Raw genomic sequence first — 16,380 nt, forward strand, 5'->3', positions numbered from 1 at the left:
TGCTTTTTCTTCGTTATTCCTTGTAAATAATAAAAATTTCTATGTTGTTTCAGAAAAAAAGTACATTTTAATTTTTACAGACTAATTCCAATATATTTAGCGTAAAACCTGTGTGGTCAAAATGCTAACTATACCCCAAGATAAATACCTTAAGGGGTCTAGTTTTCGAAATGGGGTCGTTTATGGGGAGTTTCTATCGTTCTGGCAGCTCAAAGCTTCTCCAAATGTACAGTGGGGCCTAAAACATTTTCAAGCAAAATATGAGTCCTGAAAGCCTCCGGGTGCTCCCTTCCTTTGGGGCCCTGCCGTGTGTCCAAATAACGCATTAGGGCCACAATGTGGGTATTTTTGAAAACAGGAGAAAGAGGGTGATAGATTTTAGGGTGTGTTTCTTCATTTTCATGTTCGCTTTACAAAGAAATCGGTCTTCAAACAAATACTTTTATGAAAAAAGTGAATTTTTTTTTTTTTTCACCTGATATGCATTAAATTTAGCAAAGAACTGTGGGGTCAAAATAATTACTATACCCCTAAATAAATACCTTATGGGGTCTAGTTTTCTAAATGGGGTCGTTTATGGGGAGTTTCTATCGTTCTGGCAGCTCAAAGCCTCTCCAAATGTACAGTGGGGTCTAAAACATTTTCAAGCAAAATATGAGTCCTGAAAGCCTCTGGGTGCTACTTTCCTTTTGGGTCCTGCCGTGTGTCCAGGCAGCGCATTAGGGCCACAATGTTGGTATTTTTGAAAACAGGAGAAAGAGGGTGATAGATTTTGTGGTGTGTTTCTTCATTCTCATGGTCCCTTTACAAAGAAATTGGTCTTCAAACTGATACTTTTATGAAAAAAAGTGAAATTATTTTTTTTTCACCTGCTATGTATTCAATTTAGCAAAAAACTGTGGGGTCAAAATACTTACTATACCCTTAGGTAAATACCTTAAGGGGTCTAGTTTTCTAAATGGAGTTATTTGTGGGGGTTTCCATCACTCTGAGACCTATCAGCCTCTGAAAACCTGGCTTGGTGCAGGAAAACAAAATGTACTTCAAAATGTATAAAATTATTATTCAATTTGTAAGTCCTCTAAATTGCTGAAAATTTATTTTATTTTTTCAAAAGTGCTGCCAATATAGAGTAAAGAGATAGAAATATATATTTAATTAAAAAAATTGTACAGTATGTATGTACATATGTGACATATTGCAGTTAAAAATAGGGGAAAATGGTAATTTTTACAAAATTTCTTCCATTTTTCTATTTTTTAATTAATTTCCGCAAATCGTATCAGTCTACTTTTACCACTAAAATAAAGTACAACATGTGACGAAAAAACAATGTCAGAATTACTTGGATATTCAAAACTTTCACAGAGTTATTCTCTGATAAAGTCAGACATACCAGATTTGACAAATCTGGCTTGGTCATTAAGGTACAAACATGCCCGGTCATTAAGGGGTTAAGGATGCAGTTTGTTGAGGGTACAGCATGCGTCTCATGGTCGACAATAAAACTCACATGCCTTTACCTTTCTATTTAGGCTTCAACACAGGATGGGAAGCTTGTTACTTTACTGATTTCTCTGTATAGTGAGAAGGATGGGAGGGGCAGGGTTCTGTCACTGTGGTTTACTGCCAGGGAAACCTGAAAGTGTGGGCGGGCGCTCTGGGTGACCAAATGACTAAGAACTTAGCCCCATGAATTCTAATATGGTTGACAATAGCAGCAGTCAGACAGCTACTTCCTGTCCCAGAAACTGAAGCAAAAGAAAAATGGTGCCCCAACAGTAGATCTTATAAGAACCAGATTGCACTTCATTACTACACATCATGTTTCCAGAGTTGAGTCTTCATTTAGAAAAAGAGTCCTATAGTTTCATGTATAAAAAGCTTCATCATTTCATAATAAAAGTTAAAGGTTAAGGAACTTACTAATAGGTTTTGTGTTTCAATATCTCAGTGGTTTGAAGATCTCTGCTTGCAGTCAGTAAGTTAAACTTTGGTTATATTTAAAATCTGTAAAAATCTGAAAAATCTAAAAGTATATAAACTCCAAATAATGAACAATCCCATGATAAATGTGACTAAAAATTCGACTTTTTATCTAGAAAGGGAAATCTACAATTATGAAAGAAAACCAGTTGGGACAATAAGGGCATGGTCACACGTGGTGTATTTCTGCAGACACTGTCCGCATCAATGCCGCACATAATCTGCGTTGCAGATTCCGTTGCACCTTTGCCTAAAATGTGAAGTAAAATGCTGCGGATTAGTTGTTGCGGATTCAGGTGAAGAGTACATCCTGCTCTCTTTTAAAACATTCCATCTCAGTCTGGCTATAGACCTCGAAATACATAGGTCCAGCCAGAATGATGAAATATCCTGTTCGTAAAAGCAATCCGCAACGCAACACACATAACATCTGCGGATTTCATTGCGTAATTTTGCAACTCCATTGAAGTCAATTGAGAAATACCGTCACAAGTAGGAATCAAGTCCGCAAGAGCCAGTGTATGCTGCGGACACCAAATTCCGCACCGCAGCCTATGGTCCGCAGCGGAGTTGTCCGCAACGTCTGCACGAAGATAACTAAAAAGGTGTGGAAACCAATGGACAGACTGTCTGCTGCGGATTTCCAGTGCAGACTGTCTGCAGCGGAATTCCACAGCAATTCTGCCACGTATGAACATGCCCTTATAAGGAGAAATCATTGGAGACTGTTGAACATACCAGGACTGATTTAAAGAGGCTCTGTCATCAGATTTTGCAACCCCTATCTTCTATTGCAGCAGATAGGCGCTGCAATGTAGATTACAGTAACATTTTTATTTTTAAAAAACGAGCATTTTTGGCCAAGTTATGACCATTTTTGTATTTATGCAAATGAGGCTTGCAAAAGTACAACTGGGCATGTTTACAGTAAAAGTACAACTGGGCGTGTATTATGTGCGTACATCGGGGCGTTTTTACTTCTTTAACTAGCTGGGCGTTAGGAATGGGAGTGTATGATGCTGACGAATCAGCATCATCCACTTCTGTTCGTTAACACCCAGCTTCTGGCAGTGCACAGACACACAGCGTGTTCTCGAGAGATCACACTGTGACGTCACTCACTTCCTGCCCCAGGTCCTGCATCGTGTCGGCCACATCGGCACCAGAGGCTACAGTTGATTCTGCAGCAGCATCAGCGTTTGCAGGTAAGTAGCTACATCGACTTACCTGCAAACGCCGATGCTGCTGCAGAATCATCTGTAGCCTCTGGTGCCGATGTGTCCTCGCTCGTCCGACACGATGCAGGACATGGGGCCGGAAGTGAGTGACGACACAGCGTAATCTCTCGAGATCACGCTGTGTCTGCACTGCCAGAAGCTGGGTGTTCTGAAGAGAAGTGGATGATACTTCTCGTCAGAACGCCCAGCTAGTAAAAGAAGTAAACACGCCCCGATGTACGCACATAATACACGCCCAGTTGGACTTTTACTTTAAACACGCCCAGTTGGACTTTAGCAAGACTCATTTGCATAAATACAAAAATGGTCATAACTTGGCCAAAAATGCTTGTTTTTTAAAAATAAAAACGTTACTCTTATCTACATTGCAGTGCCGATCTGCTGTAATAGGGGATAGGGGTTGCAAAATCTGGTGATAGAGCCTCTTTAACATGGTCTTAGGACAATAAAAAACGTGGTTATGTAACATTAAATATAGTTACTGCAACTTATGTCATATTTATCAAGTATTATTATAGTAACAATAAATATTATTATTATTACTATTATGAATCTGTGAAGCTGATTTCCTAAATGTTTACATAAAAGAAAAATGAGCTACATTACCAACAGGCCGGACATGTCAGTACTCTAAGGTGTCAGAAATGAGAACTAATCTGAGTTTTGATGACCCCTGCTCAATCCCAGGTAAGATTTAACATACAGTGAAGGAAATAAGTATTTGATCCCTTGCTGATTTTGTAAGTTTGCCCACTGTCAAAGACATGAACAGTCTAGAATTTTTAGGCTAGGTTAATTTTACCAGTGAGAGATAGATTATATAAAAAAACAAACTGAAAATCACATAGTCAAAATTATATATATTTATTTGCATTGTGCACAGAGAAATAAGTATTTGATCCCCTACCAACCATTAAGAGTTCAGCCTCCTCCAGACCAGTTACACGCTCCAAATCAACTTGGTGCCTGCATTAAAGACAGCTGTCTTAAATGGTCACCTGTATAAAAGACTCCTGTCCACAGACTCAATTAATCAGTCTGACTCTAACCTCTACAACATCGGCAAGACCAAAGAGCTTTCTAAGGATGTCAGGGACAAGATCATAGACCTGCACAAGGCTGGAATGGGCTACAAAACCATAAGTAAGACGCTGGGTGAGAAGGAGACAACTGTTGGTGCAATAGTAAGAAAATGGAAGACATACAAAATGACTGTCAATCGACATCGATCTGGGGCTCCATGCAAAATCTCACCTCGTGGGGTATCCTTGATCCTGAGGAAGGTGAGAGCTCAGCCGAAAACTACACGGGGGGAACTTGTTAATGATCTCAAGGCAGCTGGGACCTCAGTCACCAAGAAAAACATTGGTAACACATTACGCCGTAATGGATTAAAATCCTGCAGTGCCCGCAAGGTCCCCCTGCTCAAGAAGGAACATGTACAGGCCCGTCTGAAGTTTGCAAATGAACATCTGGATGATTCTGAGAGTGATTGGGAGAAGATGCTGTGGTCAGATGAGACTAAAATTGAGCTCTTTGGCATTAACTTAACTCGCCGTGTTTGGAAATGCTGCCTATGACCCAAAGAACACCGTCCCCACTGTCAAGCATGGAGGTGGAAACATTATGTTTTGGGGGTGTTTCTCTGCTAAGGGCACAGGACTACTTCACCACATCAATGGGAGAATGGATGGAGCCATGTACCGTCAAATCCTGAGTGACAACCTCCTTCCCTCCACAAGGACATTAAAAATGGCTCGTGGCAGGGTCTTCCAGCACGACAATGACCCAAAACATACAGCCAAGGCAACAAAGGAGTGGCTCAAAAAGAAGCACATTAAGGTCATGGAGTGGCCTAGCCAGTCTCCAGACCTTAATCCCATCGAAAACTTATGGAGGGAGCTGAAGATCCGAGTTGCCAAGCGACAGCCTCGAAACCTTAATGATTTACAGATGATCTGCAAAGAGGAGTGGGCCAAAATTCCATCTAACATGTGTGCAAACCTCATCATCAACTACAAAAAACGTCTGACTGCTGTGCTTGCCAACAAGTGTTTTGCCACCAAGTATTAAGTCTTGCTTGCCAAAGGGATCAAATACTTATTTCTCTGTGCACAATGCAAATAAATATATATAATTTTGACTATGTGATTTTCTGTGTTTTTTTTTATATAATCTATCTCTCACTGGTAAAATTAACCTAGCCTAAAAATTCTAGACTGTTCATGTCTTTGACAGTGGGCAAACTTACAAAATCAGCAAGGGATCAAATACTTATTTCCTTCACTGTATGATTTGAAATAGCAGACATGTAGCAAGCGCTGTTACACTGCTGAATGTCTTATTACTGCCAGACATATAGCAACGAGCTTGATATTGGTGATGAAAAGAATGGGACACAGATTGATTTAAAAAAATAAACATAAGAATTACATTGAAGGAGAGTTACAGCTTTCCTGAGCACTGTACACGCTGGATGTGGTTACCTCTTGCAACACCTATTCTCCTCTGTGTCAGACAATGGTAGAAACAGTGGACCAGGACTTTCAGTCACTATGATCCAGGTATCCAAGCAGGATGTTAGCAGAAAATACATGGCAAGGCAAGTACAATCATTGACTAGTATTTCTTAGCTAGGGATGCAAGGTCATAATGATGTACAAAACAGCCACATCAGTGAAGGGAGTGCACAGAATGAGTGGAGCAGATACCCCCACCATCTACATGTCATTAATGTCCCTATTATACTACAGTGGCTGCTGGGTTTGCCTCTGTACCTCTCCTTAACCCTCACTCTCACTTCGATTTATTTTTCAGATCAATGTTTTCCCACCCCCTCCCCCCCCATATGGTTCGTTTCATAGCATTTGTCTTATTGTGTAAATGTTGTGCATACATTTTTTCTAATATAAAAATATAACAATAATACATGTTTTAGTTACGTATAAATAGGGATCTTCACTTAAAAGAACTCCAAATGCATGAGTTATCTTATTCTCCCAAATTCTATTCAGCCTTGTCTTCGTTATACCAGTGCTTAGAAGTTCTATGTGACAACCAATTTTGCTGCCACTACTGCTTCCACTGGGGTTGTCAACCAACTTTCTTTGGGTATAGTCAACAAATTTGGCACATTACACAGTGACCTATCCTCTGCTCTTGTATTACTGAATATTTAGGCAGACTTGCCATTCAGGGGTCTAGGAAAGCTGGGTAATTAAATGTTTTTGAGGCTGTATGAATACTTGTAACATAGCTTTAAAAAAATATATAAATATCATGAATAAATGAGGGTATTAATATGTTTAGCATGTGCAATATTGTTTACACTTCAGCCGATATAACAAACAGGGATTTCTACCCAACTTTCTCAACATATATGGTAAAATGGCAAATTTGCCAAACTGATCAATGATATATCCCCTGCTTTTGTATTATTGCATAACTAAACAGATTTGTGCTAGTGGCCATATTTTATCACCCAGCTTTCCCAGAACAGCTATATTGAATAGCTGGCTAAAAAGAATATCTAAACAAAACTACTCGCAACCAAACAACTCAGATATATATATATATATATATAGATAGATAGATAGATAGATAGATAGATAGATAGATAGATAGATAGATAGATAGATAGATAGATAGATAGATAGATAGATAGATAGATAGATAGATAGGTAGATAGATAGATAGATAGATAGATAGATAGATAGATAGATAGATAGATAGATAGATAGATAGATAGATAGATAGATAGATCGATAGATAGATAGATAGATCTATCTATCTATCTCTATCTATCTATCTATATATATAGGTATATATATGAATTTTTTCATACATCATACTGTTGCCTCTATGAGTAGAAGCATTAGAGCAGTTACTTTTAGTGTCTGTTCTTAATATGGTACTTGCTGTACTTGTTATGTGATACAGACAGCTGATGCAGATGTAGCAATACTTTTCTTTGGACACATTGAAATATTATTTAAAACTGTGCTTTTGTTGTGCAACATTTCTAAATATGTCTCATGGCACATATACATCATTGCAAAAGCTATGAAACGGAATCGTGTCCGGTGGAGGCATACAGCTAACTCTACACTTACTTGATGCTTCAACACATATAAGGGGAAGATCAAGGAGTACAAGAGAAATAACATGTCTTATGATGTGACACATCAGGAAGGCATCAAGCACTGTTGCAGAGATAGATGTATCAGCAAAGAGCCTACATTATCCCCAGCTACATTATCCTGTTATTGCCAGACATATCAACATGAACTGGATATGGGGGGGAGGAAAAGAATGGGAAACAGATTGATTGAGAAAAAAAATTAGAAAAAATGAGAATGAAGGAGTTACAGAGGGAAACCTTGCAGCCACTGTATTATAGGAGGGATATTAATGAGACATGCAGATGGTGGGGGCATGTGCTCTGCTCATTTCATACACTCACTACAGCGAGCTGGGTGTTTGCTATATCATCATAACCTTACATCACTAGCTGGGAAATACTAGTCAATACGCTATTCCACTTGCCTTGTCTTCTGCTGTCTGCTGGCATCCTGCTTGGATCCCTGGATCATGGAGACTGAGCAGTCCTGGTCCACTGTCCCTGGCATTGCTTGACACAGAGGAGAGCAGATGCTGCAAGAGGAATCCGCATCCAGTGTGTAGAGTGCTCAGGAAAGCTGTGCTGGCCAGATGGGGATGCTCTAGGACATGAGCCTGCTGGAAGCACAGCAACTTCCCTGGGATGTATTTGTGTCTTGGATCTGTGTTCTTTTCATGAGAAGGGGACACCAGCCCAATCAGAAGTGTGTGTGATTTCCTTGCCTACGATTGGAGTTCTGTGAAATGTCATGCAGTCCTGTCACTTCTCCTCCCCCTCATAAGCACAGAGTTGCCTTGAATATCCCACTATAAACAAAGTGGCTTGTCCAGGACCAAAGCCAGTCCTTGCCAAGTTCCTGCAGCTCCTGCTCAGTCACAGCATCAAGTAGAACAAGGATTCCAGTTATGACATGCTGCAATAAGGGTTAACTGTAATATCCTTTTATTCTAGAATATGAAGTGGCCGGCGATGCCCCAAGTCCTAGTGTGGGACATCGTTTTGCAGTGTGATTGTCTGGTACCTTTATTTTTCTAAAGCTCCAGGATGAACTGCTATGGATGTGGTCAATAAAAGGCAAAAAAACAGTTTACTTCACAACTCCATGGTGGTACAAGACTCCGGAATGAGGAACGGCAGGGGTCTGCAGGACCAGTGGGCTGATACAGTGGCTGTGAGACCAAGGACCACTGAGAGACAAATCACTGTTCACAGGAAGCTAGTTCTGGGCTTTGCTCTATCTATCTTGGCTCTGATCGTTGTGACTGTCATTGCTGTGTTCCTCAGTGTGAGGTTTGAGGAATGTACAGATGGATCCAGTAGGACCACTAATAACAGCATCCTGGAGGCAGCCAGGTTTAACCAGAATCTGGAGACAGGTAAGGATGCTGGGGATGGGACTAATCATCTGCAGCACAAGGACCAGGAAGAAGACTGGAAGCCATGGACTTACCTGAGATTACCCACACACCTGAGACCACTGCACTATAATCTGATGATCACTGCATTCATGGAAAACTTTACTTTTTCTGGAGAACTTAATGTAGAGATTGACTGTCTAAACTCTAGCAGATATATTGTGTTGCATGCTCACAGATTAAACGTGGAGAGAGTCCAAGTAGCAGAGGACAAAGTGGCAGGGGATGTCAAAGTTTCAAACTTTTTTGCTTATCCACCCAACCAGGTATTAGTGGTTGTTCTAAACAGGACCTTGGAGGCACAGAAAAGTTACAACCTGAAGATTATTTATAATGCTATTATAGAGAATGAATTACTTGGCTTCTTCCGGAGTTCCTATGTGATACATGGAGAAAGAAGGTAACTATATCCATGCTACTAATGTGCACTAATGTACAGCATATTGAATAGAAAGCTCTCCATTACTGACTGTCAGAGGTCTCTCAGTGTGTGCTCCCTCATTTATATACTTTTGTTAAGGTTATAATGACATACAGAATATCCACCTCACTGTAGTGAGCAGAATAGATACCCCCACCATCTCCTCTTCTTCATCCTCACTCTCCGAATATTTTTCTTAATCTATTCTCACTCTCTCCATCCCCCATATTCAATTCATGTGCCTATATCTACAGGAAATGCAGCTGGGGAAACTGCAGGCTCCTTGCTGACACATTTATCTCAGCAGAGATGCTTCATGACTACATATGTCAAATTAAAAGCATGATATTCCTCTTGTACTTTTTGATCTTCCTCTTATATTTCTGCATGCATCAAGTATGTGTTTCAGCATCCTCTATGTGCATCCACAAGACATAGTTACTTTATAAATGGTACACAGTTTCATTGCTTTAGCATAGATAAAGTTAGAAAAACAAGGACATCTGGGCGCTGCTGGATGAAGGACATAGACTGGAATCCATTTAAAAGAGTTGCTTTATTTCATAGGGTTAGACACTTGCCTGAGGAAGACACTTGTTCAGTGTTGAAACGCGTAGCCCTATGAAATAAAACAACTCTTTTAAACGGATTGAAGTCTATGTCCTTCATTCAGCAGCGCCCATTTCTCCTTGTTTTTCAAACTTTATCTATGTTACTTATTGCGGATTCATTTATGCACAACCGGCCAAGGAGGAGCTGCAGCTGGACCAAAACGGCTTAAAGCTGCTGTACAGAGTTGTGCCTGTTATTAGAACATCTCACCAAGGTGACCAATTATATCTCCCTCTGTCTATTCTCAAAATACTAAAAGGTTTCTTCACTATGGAGCACCATGTTTTTATTTCTTAAACAAGTTTCATTGCTTTGTTATACTGTGAATGAGTCAAGTGACATTATTTTGAAATAAAAATAAGTGGCAACAGAAGTTGCAGTTTATAATAATAGTCCAATATAAACAAGTTATAGTATAGCAACATGTGCACCTGCTGTCTATGTAGAATAATAGATAAAACGGGCGTAAGATTGTGATACACCTCAAAACAGACAATAAAAAATATTGTTTTAAAAAATGGGTGAGCTTTATAAAGCAAAATGCACCAGAATTGTGCCTCAAATTGACCCATTCCGCCTCCCTTGTCAGCTTTGAATAGTGTCTGGAAAAAGTGGCATGGCTAAAAAGAGTCATAAAACAAACCAGATCTTTTAACGGTGTGCGCCATTCTTTTTCCACTAAATATTGGTGTAGCGTACGCCAGCCAAGATGTGACTAAAGGAAACGTGTCTAATGTGTCTGGCAAGAGGCGACTTTATTTATCATACAACATGCATCATTGTGATAAATTTGGCACAGTTTCTGCCACTCTGGTCTAGTTTCACCCTGTCTAACTTGAAAAATGTATTAATAAATCTCCCCCCATTTCCTAAACTTCTGAGTTTAACTTTACATTTTTTACATTTTCTTTTAACTCGGTTGTGTTATGTAAAAGAGGAGATATCATAGCACAACCCTGTGGGAAGGTATTGGCAGACTAGAAGTAACATTCTTTCCTTTTTCTCCCTTGTTGTAGCAATTAAGATCTCCATATTGATTTCATTGTGTGATACATCACGTGGAAAGCAGCGATGGGACACATCCACATGCATTTAATTAACTTGTTTATCATGGTTTCAGTAAGAATTAAATACATGGCTACTGGCATCTTTCACCAATGTTTGATTTGTCATGTGTTTGAGGATAAAAGAGTAGTGTCAGTTTTTCTTTTCACTCCTAGCTCCCAACTGACAGTAAAGAACAGGAAAACTTCGTAGTGCAAAATCTCATTAGCATGCATTTTATTTGCTATGCCTTCCTTTTAATTACTGCACTAGGGTAGACTCTCAAAATCTGCATAAACTACTCCTAATTTGTATAATTTGCATATAATTGAAAAGCCTACAGCACAGTGTCACACAGTGCATGCCACAATGTGTAAAAATGACAGTCACTGTAAATTGCATCTGACAAACGTGAGCACAATTTACACCACCTTGCCCTAGTTTTGCAAGTAAAGCCATTCCTTATTAAATTATTAACAATATGCGCTTGTTTGTAAATCAGTCTTTGGGGAGCATTAGGTGCTTTTTAGCCATACACCCTCTTTGACACATCCTCGTAAGTAGCTTGAGCACCTATGTTAATATTTAAGGTGATACATGTAAATTATCTAGATTAAAAAAAAATCTCAGGTTGAATTTCAAAGATCATTTCTCCTAATAAAAAATATCCCTTATTTTAATTAGGATTTTGACAACTGTCTTGTTTTATGAAGTCTTTTAATATGATTTTTTAGCCAATCCCTTTGGGGGCGATAATGGCAGCCTTATTGGGTATCACTTAGCTTTCCTAGAGACATATATTATTAAGAAACAGTTGAATAGAATTTCTAATAACCAGCGAAAAGTAAACAATTCAAGGATTTATAATTTCTACTTGGAGGGGCTGACTTCGTGAGACAAACCCTTTTCAGATTGCACACATGAGTCCGGAGTCCCACACCTTTGACTCAGCTGAGGCGCTTCAGTAGAAATATAGTATTACATGTGGCCATCCATATATATGACATGTAATACATGGATGGTTCACATCAACCAGAGCAAGAACGGCTGTTTGTTAGCAGCTTTCACCTTTAGCTAATTTGGGGGGCAAGCGAGGGAACCTCTGTCTAAGATGTACATACACCCTAATGGGGCATATGGACAGGAATTTTCTTTGTGAACACATAAACAACAGAGAACAATTTCAAAGCTATGAGATATAGTTGCTGGCAGATAACTTTGTTTTTAAGTGGATAAATGCTAAATCAAAGTGTTTTAAGTATTTATTACTAAAAACAGTAAAAATGTTATTACTAATAAAGAAAATATTAGTAGCAGTATAAGTAGTAATACAAATAAAATATTTCCAAAACCAAAAGTAAAGTGTAAACAGTTCTGGTGCAAGAAAGCTAGAGTTCCTAGTAAAGTTGTTATGAATGCTTAATAATGCTTGTCTCTTATCACATCCTTTAGGCCAGGTTCAGACTTTGCCTTCTGGACCAGCACAAAGCTGATGACATACGGCAACAACAAAAAAAACTAAAAATGGTTGGGTCATTTTTAAAGGAGCAGTTCTTGTAAATGCTCTAAGTACTACTTTTGTGAAAAACTGAATCCTGGTACTATATAATATAAAAACATGATTGCACATTGGGATACTTGGCACATTTTCTGAATAACTGGCACAATTAGTGAGAACACCACGTTACCTGATTTTGTCGCCACAATTGCTATAATCAAGCCACTATATTTGACCATTTGAAGCAATATAACTGCTCTTAAGCAGATGTGGTTTAGTCATCGAAAGACTGTGGAGTTCCAAAATACCAGTTATACCCTTCTTTAAAACTATGAAAAAAATGACCGAACGATATAGTACAACTGTATGCAAAAACAAAATGTATGCGGCTGCTTTATACTTTTTGTAATGGGAGCACTTAGCAAAAGTATTCAACTGTATAGGCATATAGTTGCATACTCTGAGGCATATATTTAATGGAACGTTTCATAATATTCTGCTAAAGTTAATTCCCAAAGTGTGAAATTAGACTAAAAGAGCAGAGCAATGGATGGGAAATTTCTCATGGTTGTCCGGTGGGCTGTCACAATATGCTGATGGTCTTTGATAGCCCCTTTGCTGCCCTAAAAGAATACAGGCTGCCGGAAATAATACACCAAAATGATACTAGCATCGCTATAAAAGCAGCCATGAAGCATTGAGATTATCAGCAGCTGCTTTATTACATAAGAATGTGATTTACATTTAATACAATTCCTTAAAGGGAACCTGCCAACATGCACATAACACTGACTGTGAGCCAATGTTAAAACTATGCATTCTCTAAAACACGCCATTGCTACGATCAGTGAGATCATGGGACCGGTCACTAAGTCATGTTGACCACGATTAGCGTAGCATGATCTTACTGACAGGTTCCCGTTTAATGTTAAAATCAAATTTAAAGTTGCTCCAAGATGGAGGTTCACTTCAGCAAACAAACCAACATTTCAGCAGTTTAGATATTCACTGGACTAGATCGGGGAAAATGTTCGTTAATATTGTTTGCATGGTTTATACAAAGTAAAAAAATGCTTTATGAAGGAAAAGGAGTTCAAATTACGATGTTCGCCTTTTGTTCTTTTTGTTTAGGCATTGTTGGTTGAGTTTTTCTGTTTCATAATACCTGATAAAGTGAGAAAATGAGAATGTTTAAAGTTCAGAGTACAACCCATTATCTCAAATGACAACCAGATAAAATAGAGCATGTTCATCCACATGGAGACGTAGAAGTAAAGGAAAGCTGCGCCTACTGTGAATTAAGGCTGAAATAAATAATTGTAATAGTTGGTATAAAGACCTCAACATCTAATTTCAGAAACTAAGAAAGCTCTAAAAATCAATCAGTCTTTAGCTGGCTCAATGAAACGACAACTATGCATTGCATATAATACTAACACGGGTCAATGGCATGCCTACCCGTTACTCAAGTGATCCACAGGCAGAATTATATTCAGTAATCCCATGGAATAAAAGTTCAGCATGTCCAATCAATACACATTCTGTGTTAGTGACAGAAAAAATAACTTTTGTTTCTACTTTATTTGACTATATTCTTCGACCAAAGTGATGTACTTACTGATCTCATCATACAACATTAGTAGTATACATATTTGTTTAAAGCCCTATAATACACACAGTAAATAAACTTACAGTTGGAAAATGTACTCCATCTTTTTGTTTGTGTATAGGTACTTGGCTACCTAGCAATTTTCTGGGTAAATGGCCACATTGGTTGTTTTGAAATACTCTAACTAGTTAGATGTATTTTGATTGGCAATATTTATAATGTAAAAAGTTATCCATTGCTTTAAAGAATTCCTTATTATTGCATTAGGGTCAATTTGAGGCACAACTCTGGTGCATTTTGCTTTATAAAGCTCACCCATTTTTTTAAAACAATATTTTTTATTGTCTGTTTTGAGGTCCATCACAATCTTATGCCCGTTTTACATATTATTCTACATAGACAGCAGGTGCACATGTTGCTATACTATAACTTGTTTATATTGGACTATTATTATAAACTGTAGAGAGAGAGGGGAGTGTGCGCGCGCACGCGCACTTACTCTTCAGCTCTCGGCACACAAGCACAAGACTGATCTGTCGCGAGAGATCACAGTCTTGTACTTGTCTGCCGAACTGGCAAGGGGGCGTGTAATGGCAAGGGGGCGTGTCACTGATATGGACAGTGTAAGAGCTGGACAGAGGAGAGCGTGCATGCCGTAGCAGAGACACGACCCCTTGCGGCAGACAAGTACAAGACTGTGATTTCTCGCAAGAGATTACAGTCTTGTCCTTGTCTGCCTAGAGCTGAAGAGTGAGAGCGTGCGCGAATGCGCGCTCTCCTCTCTCCAGCTCTTGCACAGTCAGCATCAGTGACACACACCCTTGCCATTACACGCCCCCTTGCCAGTTCGGCAAGTACAAGACTGTGTGATCTCTCGCGAGACATCAGTCTTGTCGTTGTCTGCTGAGAGCTGAAGAGTGAGAGCGTGCGCGCGCACACGCTCTCCTCTCTCCAGCTCTTGCTGTGATACTGTCTGTAGTTAATTGGACAGTGTCACGGCCATGTTACACTCCCCCTTGCTATTACACGCCCCATTGACAGTTCAGGGAGTTATTTAAATATTGGGCGCCAAATATAATGGCACCGATATCTAAATAACGGAGGAGGGTAGAAAAAAAATGTAACGGGCTCCAGGGTTTGTGCAGCCCTGCCCATTACATGCTGCACTCAGCTACACATGTACGGGCAGGTGAAAGGTTCTCTCTAACCCATTTGCGCACCCAGACTTGCTATTACGTCCGGCTGCGGGGGGTGGTGATTTTTGGAACGCGCTCCCGCACTGAGCGCGCTCCATATGCTGCAGGTGTCGGCTGTATTTTACAGTGGACACCTGGGACTAACAACCGGGAGCAGCGATCGCCCTGTTCCTGGCTGTTTAACCCCTCAAATGCTGCGGTCAATCGCGACCACAGCATTTGAGGCATTGAAAGAGGGGGGGGGGGCGACCCCTTCCGACAGCTCATCGCCCTCCTGCAGTGAGATCGGGGGGTGACGAGAGTTGTTATGGCAGCCCAGGGGCCTAATGAAGGCCCCCAGGGCTGCCCTCACTATTGCCTCTTCTTAACAGAAGCCTGTAAAAATGGTGATATACTGCAATACATTAGTATTTCAGTATATTGTACCACCAATCTGACGATTGATGGTTCAAGTCACCTAGGGGAGCTAATTAAGTGTGTAAAAAAAAGTGAAAAAAGTTTTTAGTAGTGAAATTTTTTTTCAAAAATTCAATTTAAAAAAAAAATCTTTTCCCAATATCCCCCTCAAGAAATGTAAAAAATAAAAAAGTAAACAAAATTGGTATAGCTTCATCCATAAAAGTCTAAACTATTACAAAATAGTGTTATTTAATGCGCACGGTGAACGCCGTAAAAACCCAAAAAACAATTGAGGAATCACAGTTTTTTGCAATTTCAGTCTGCACAGATTTTTTTTTCAGTTTTCCAGTACATTATATGGCATTATAAATGGCACAATAGAAAGTACAACTCCTCCGCAAAAAAATAAAGCCCTCACACCAATCTATTGACGGAAAAATAAAAATTTTATGGCTCTTGGAATGCGGGGAGTGAAAAACCGAAAATCAAAAAATGTCTTTGTCCCGAAGGGGTTAAATAACGAAACAATATTTGGTTATTTCTCGTGGCTTATATGTTGCCAACATATTCCCCAGTGCTGTACACAGATTGTAATCATGCACATCATTTCCCATCCCCTATGGTGTTCACAATCTATTATCTTATACAGACTTTACACACTAGAACTAATTTCATAGGTTGCAAATTAAACTATCAGTATGTTTCTGGTGGAAAAAAAAACAGATTAGACATCAATGATTATTACGATATCCCTGAAATACATGCTATTGGGCCTACTGTACTTAATTCTAAAGTACAGTTATTGTTGGTAAAATATATATTTTTAAACAGAAGGACCCAAG

General features: G+C 39.3%; 1 protein-coding gene and 1 long non-coding RNA gene across 3 annotated transcripts in view; one reads left to right on the forward strand and one right to left on the reverse strand.

The window, feature by feature from the left end:
* Positions 1-8,263, reverse strand: part of LOC142749227 (uncharacterized) — a 47,247-nt gene extending 38,984 nt beyond the window's left edge. For both annotated transcript variants that reach the window (XR_012882389.1, XR_012882390.1), the window contains exon 1: positions 7,770-8,263. This is a non-coding gene — a long non-coding RNA (uncharacterized LOC142749227). The remainder of the gene's footprint in view (positions 1-7,769) is intronic.
* TRHDE (thyrotropin releasing hormone degrading enzyme) overlaps positions 7,207-16,380 on the forward strand; it is a 728,548-nt gene continuing 719,374 nt past the window's right edge. Inside the window, exon 1 of the mRNA XM_075856965.1 lies at positions 7,207-9,159. Within this exon, the coding sequence (XP_075713080.1) occupies positions 8,399-9,159 (761 nt within the window). The 5' untranslated portion in view covers positions 7,207-8,398. The remainder of the gene's footprint in view (positions 9,160-16,380) is intronic.

The sequence above is a fragment of the Rhinoderma darwinii genome, chromosome 3 (assembly GCF_050947455.1).
Source record: "Rhinoderma darwinii isolate aRhiDar2 chromosome 3, aRhiDar2.hap1, whole genome shotgun sequence".
NCBI classification, from domain to species: domain Eukaryota; kingdom Metazoa; phylum Chordata; class Amphibia; order Anura; family Rhinodermatidae; genus Rhinoderma; species Rhinoderma darwinii.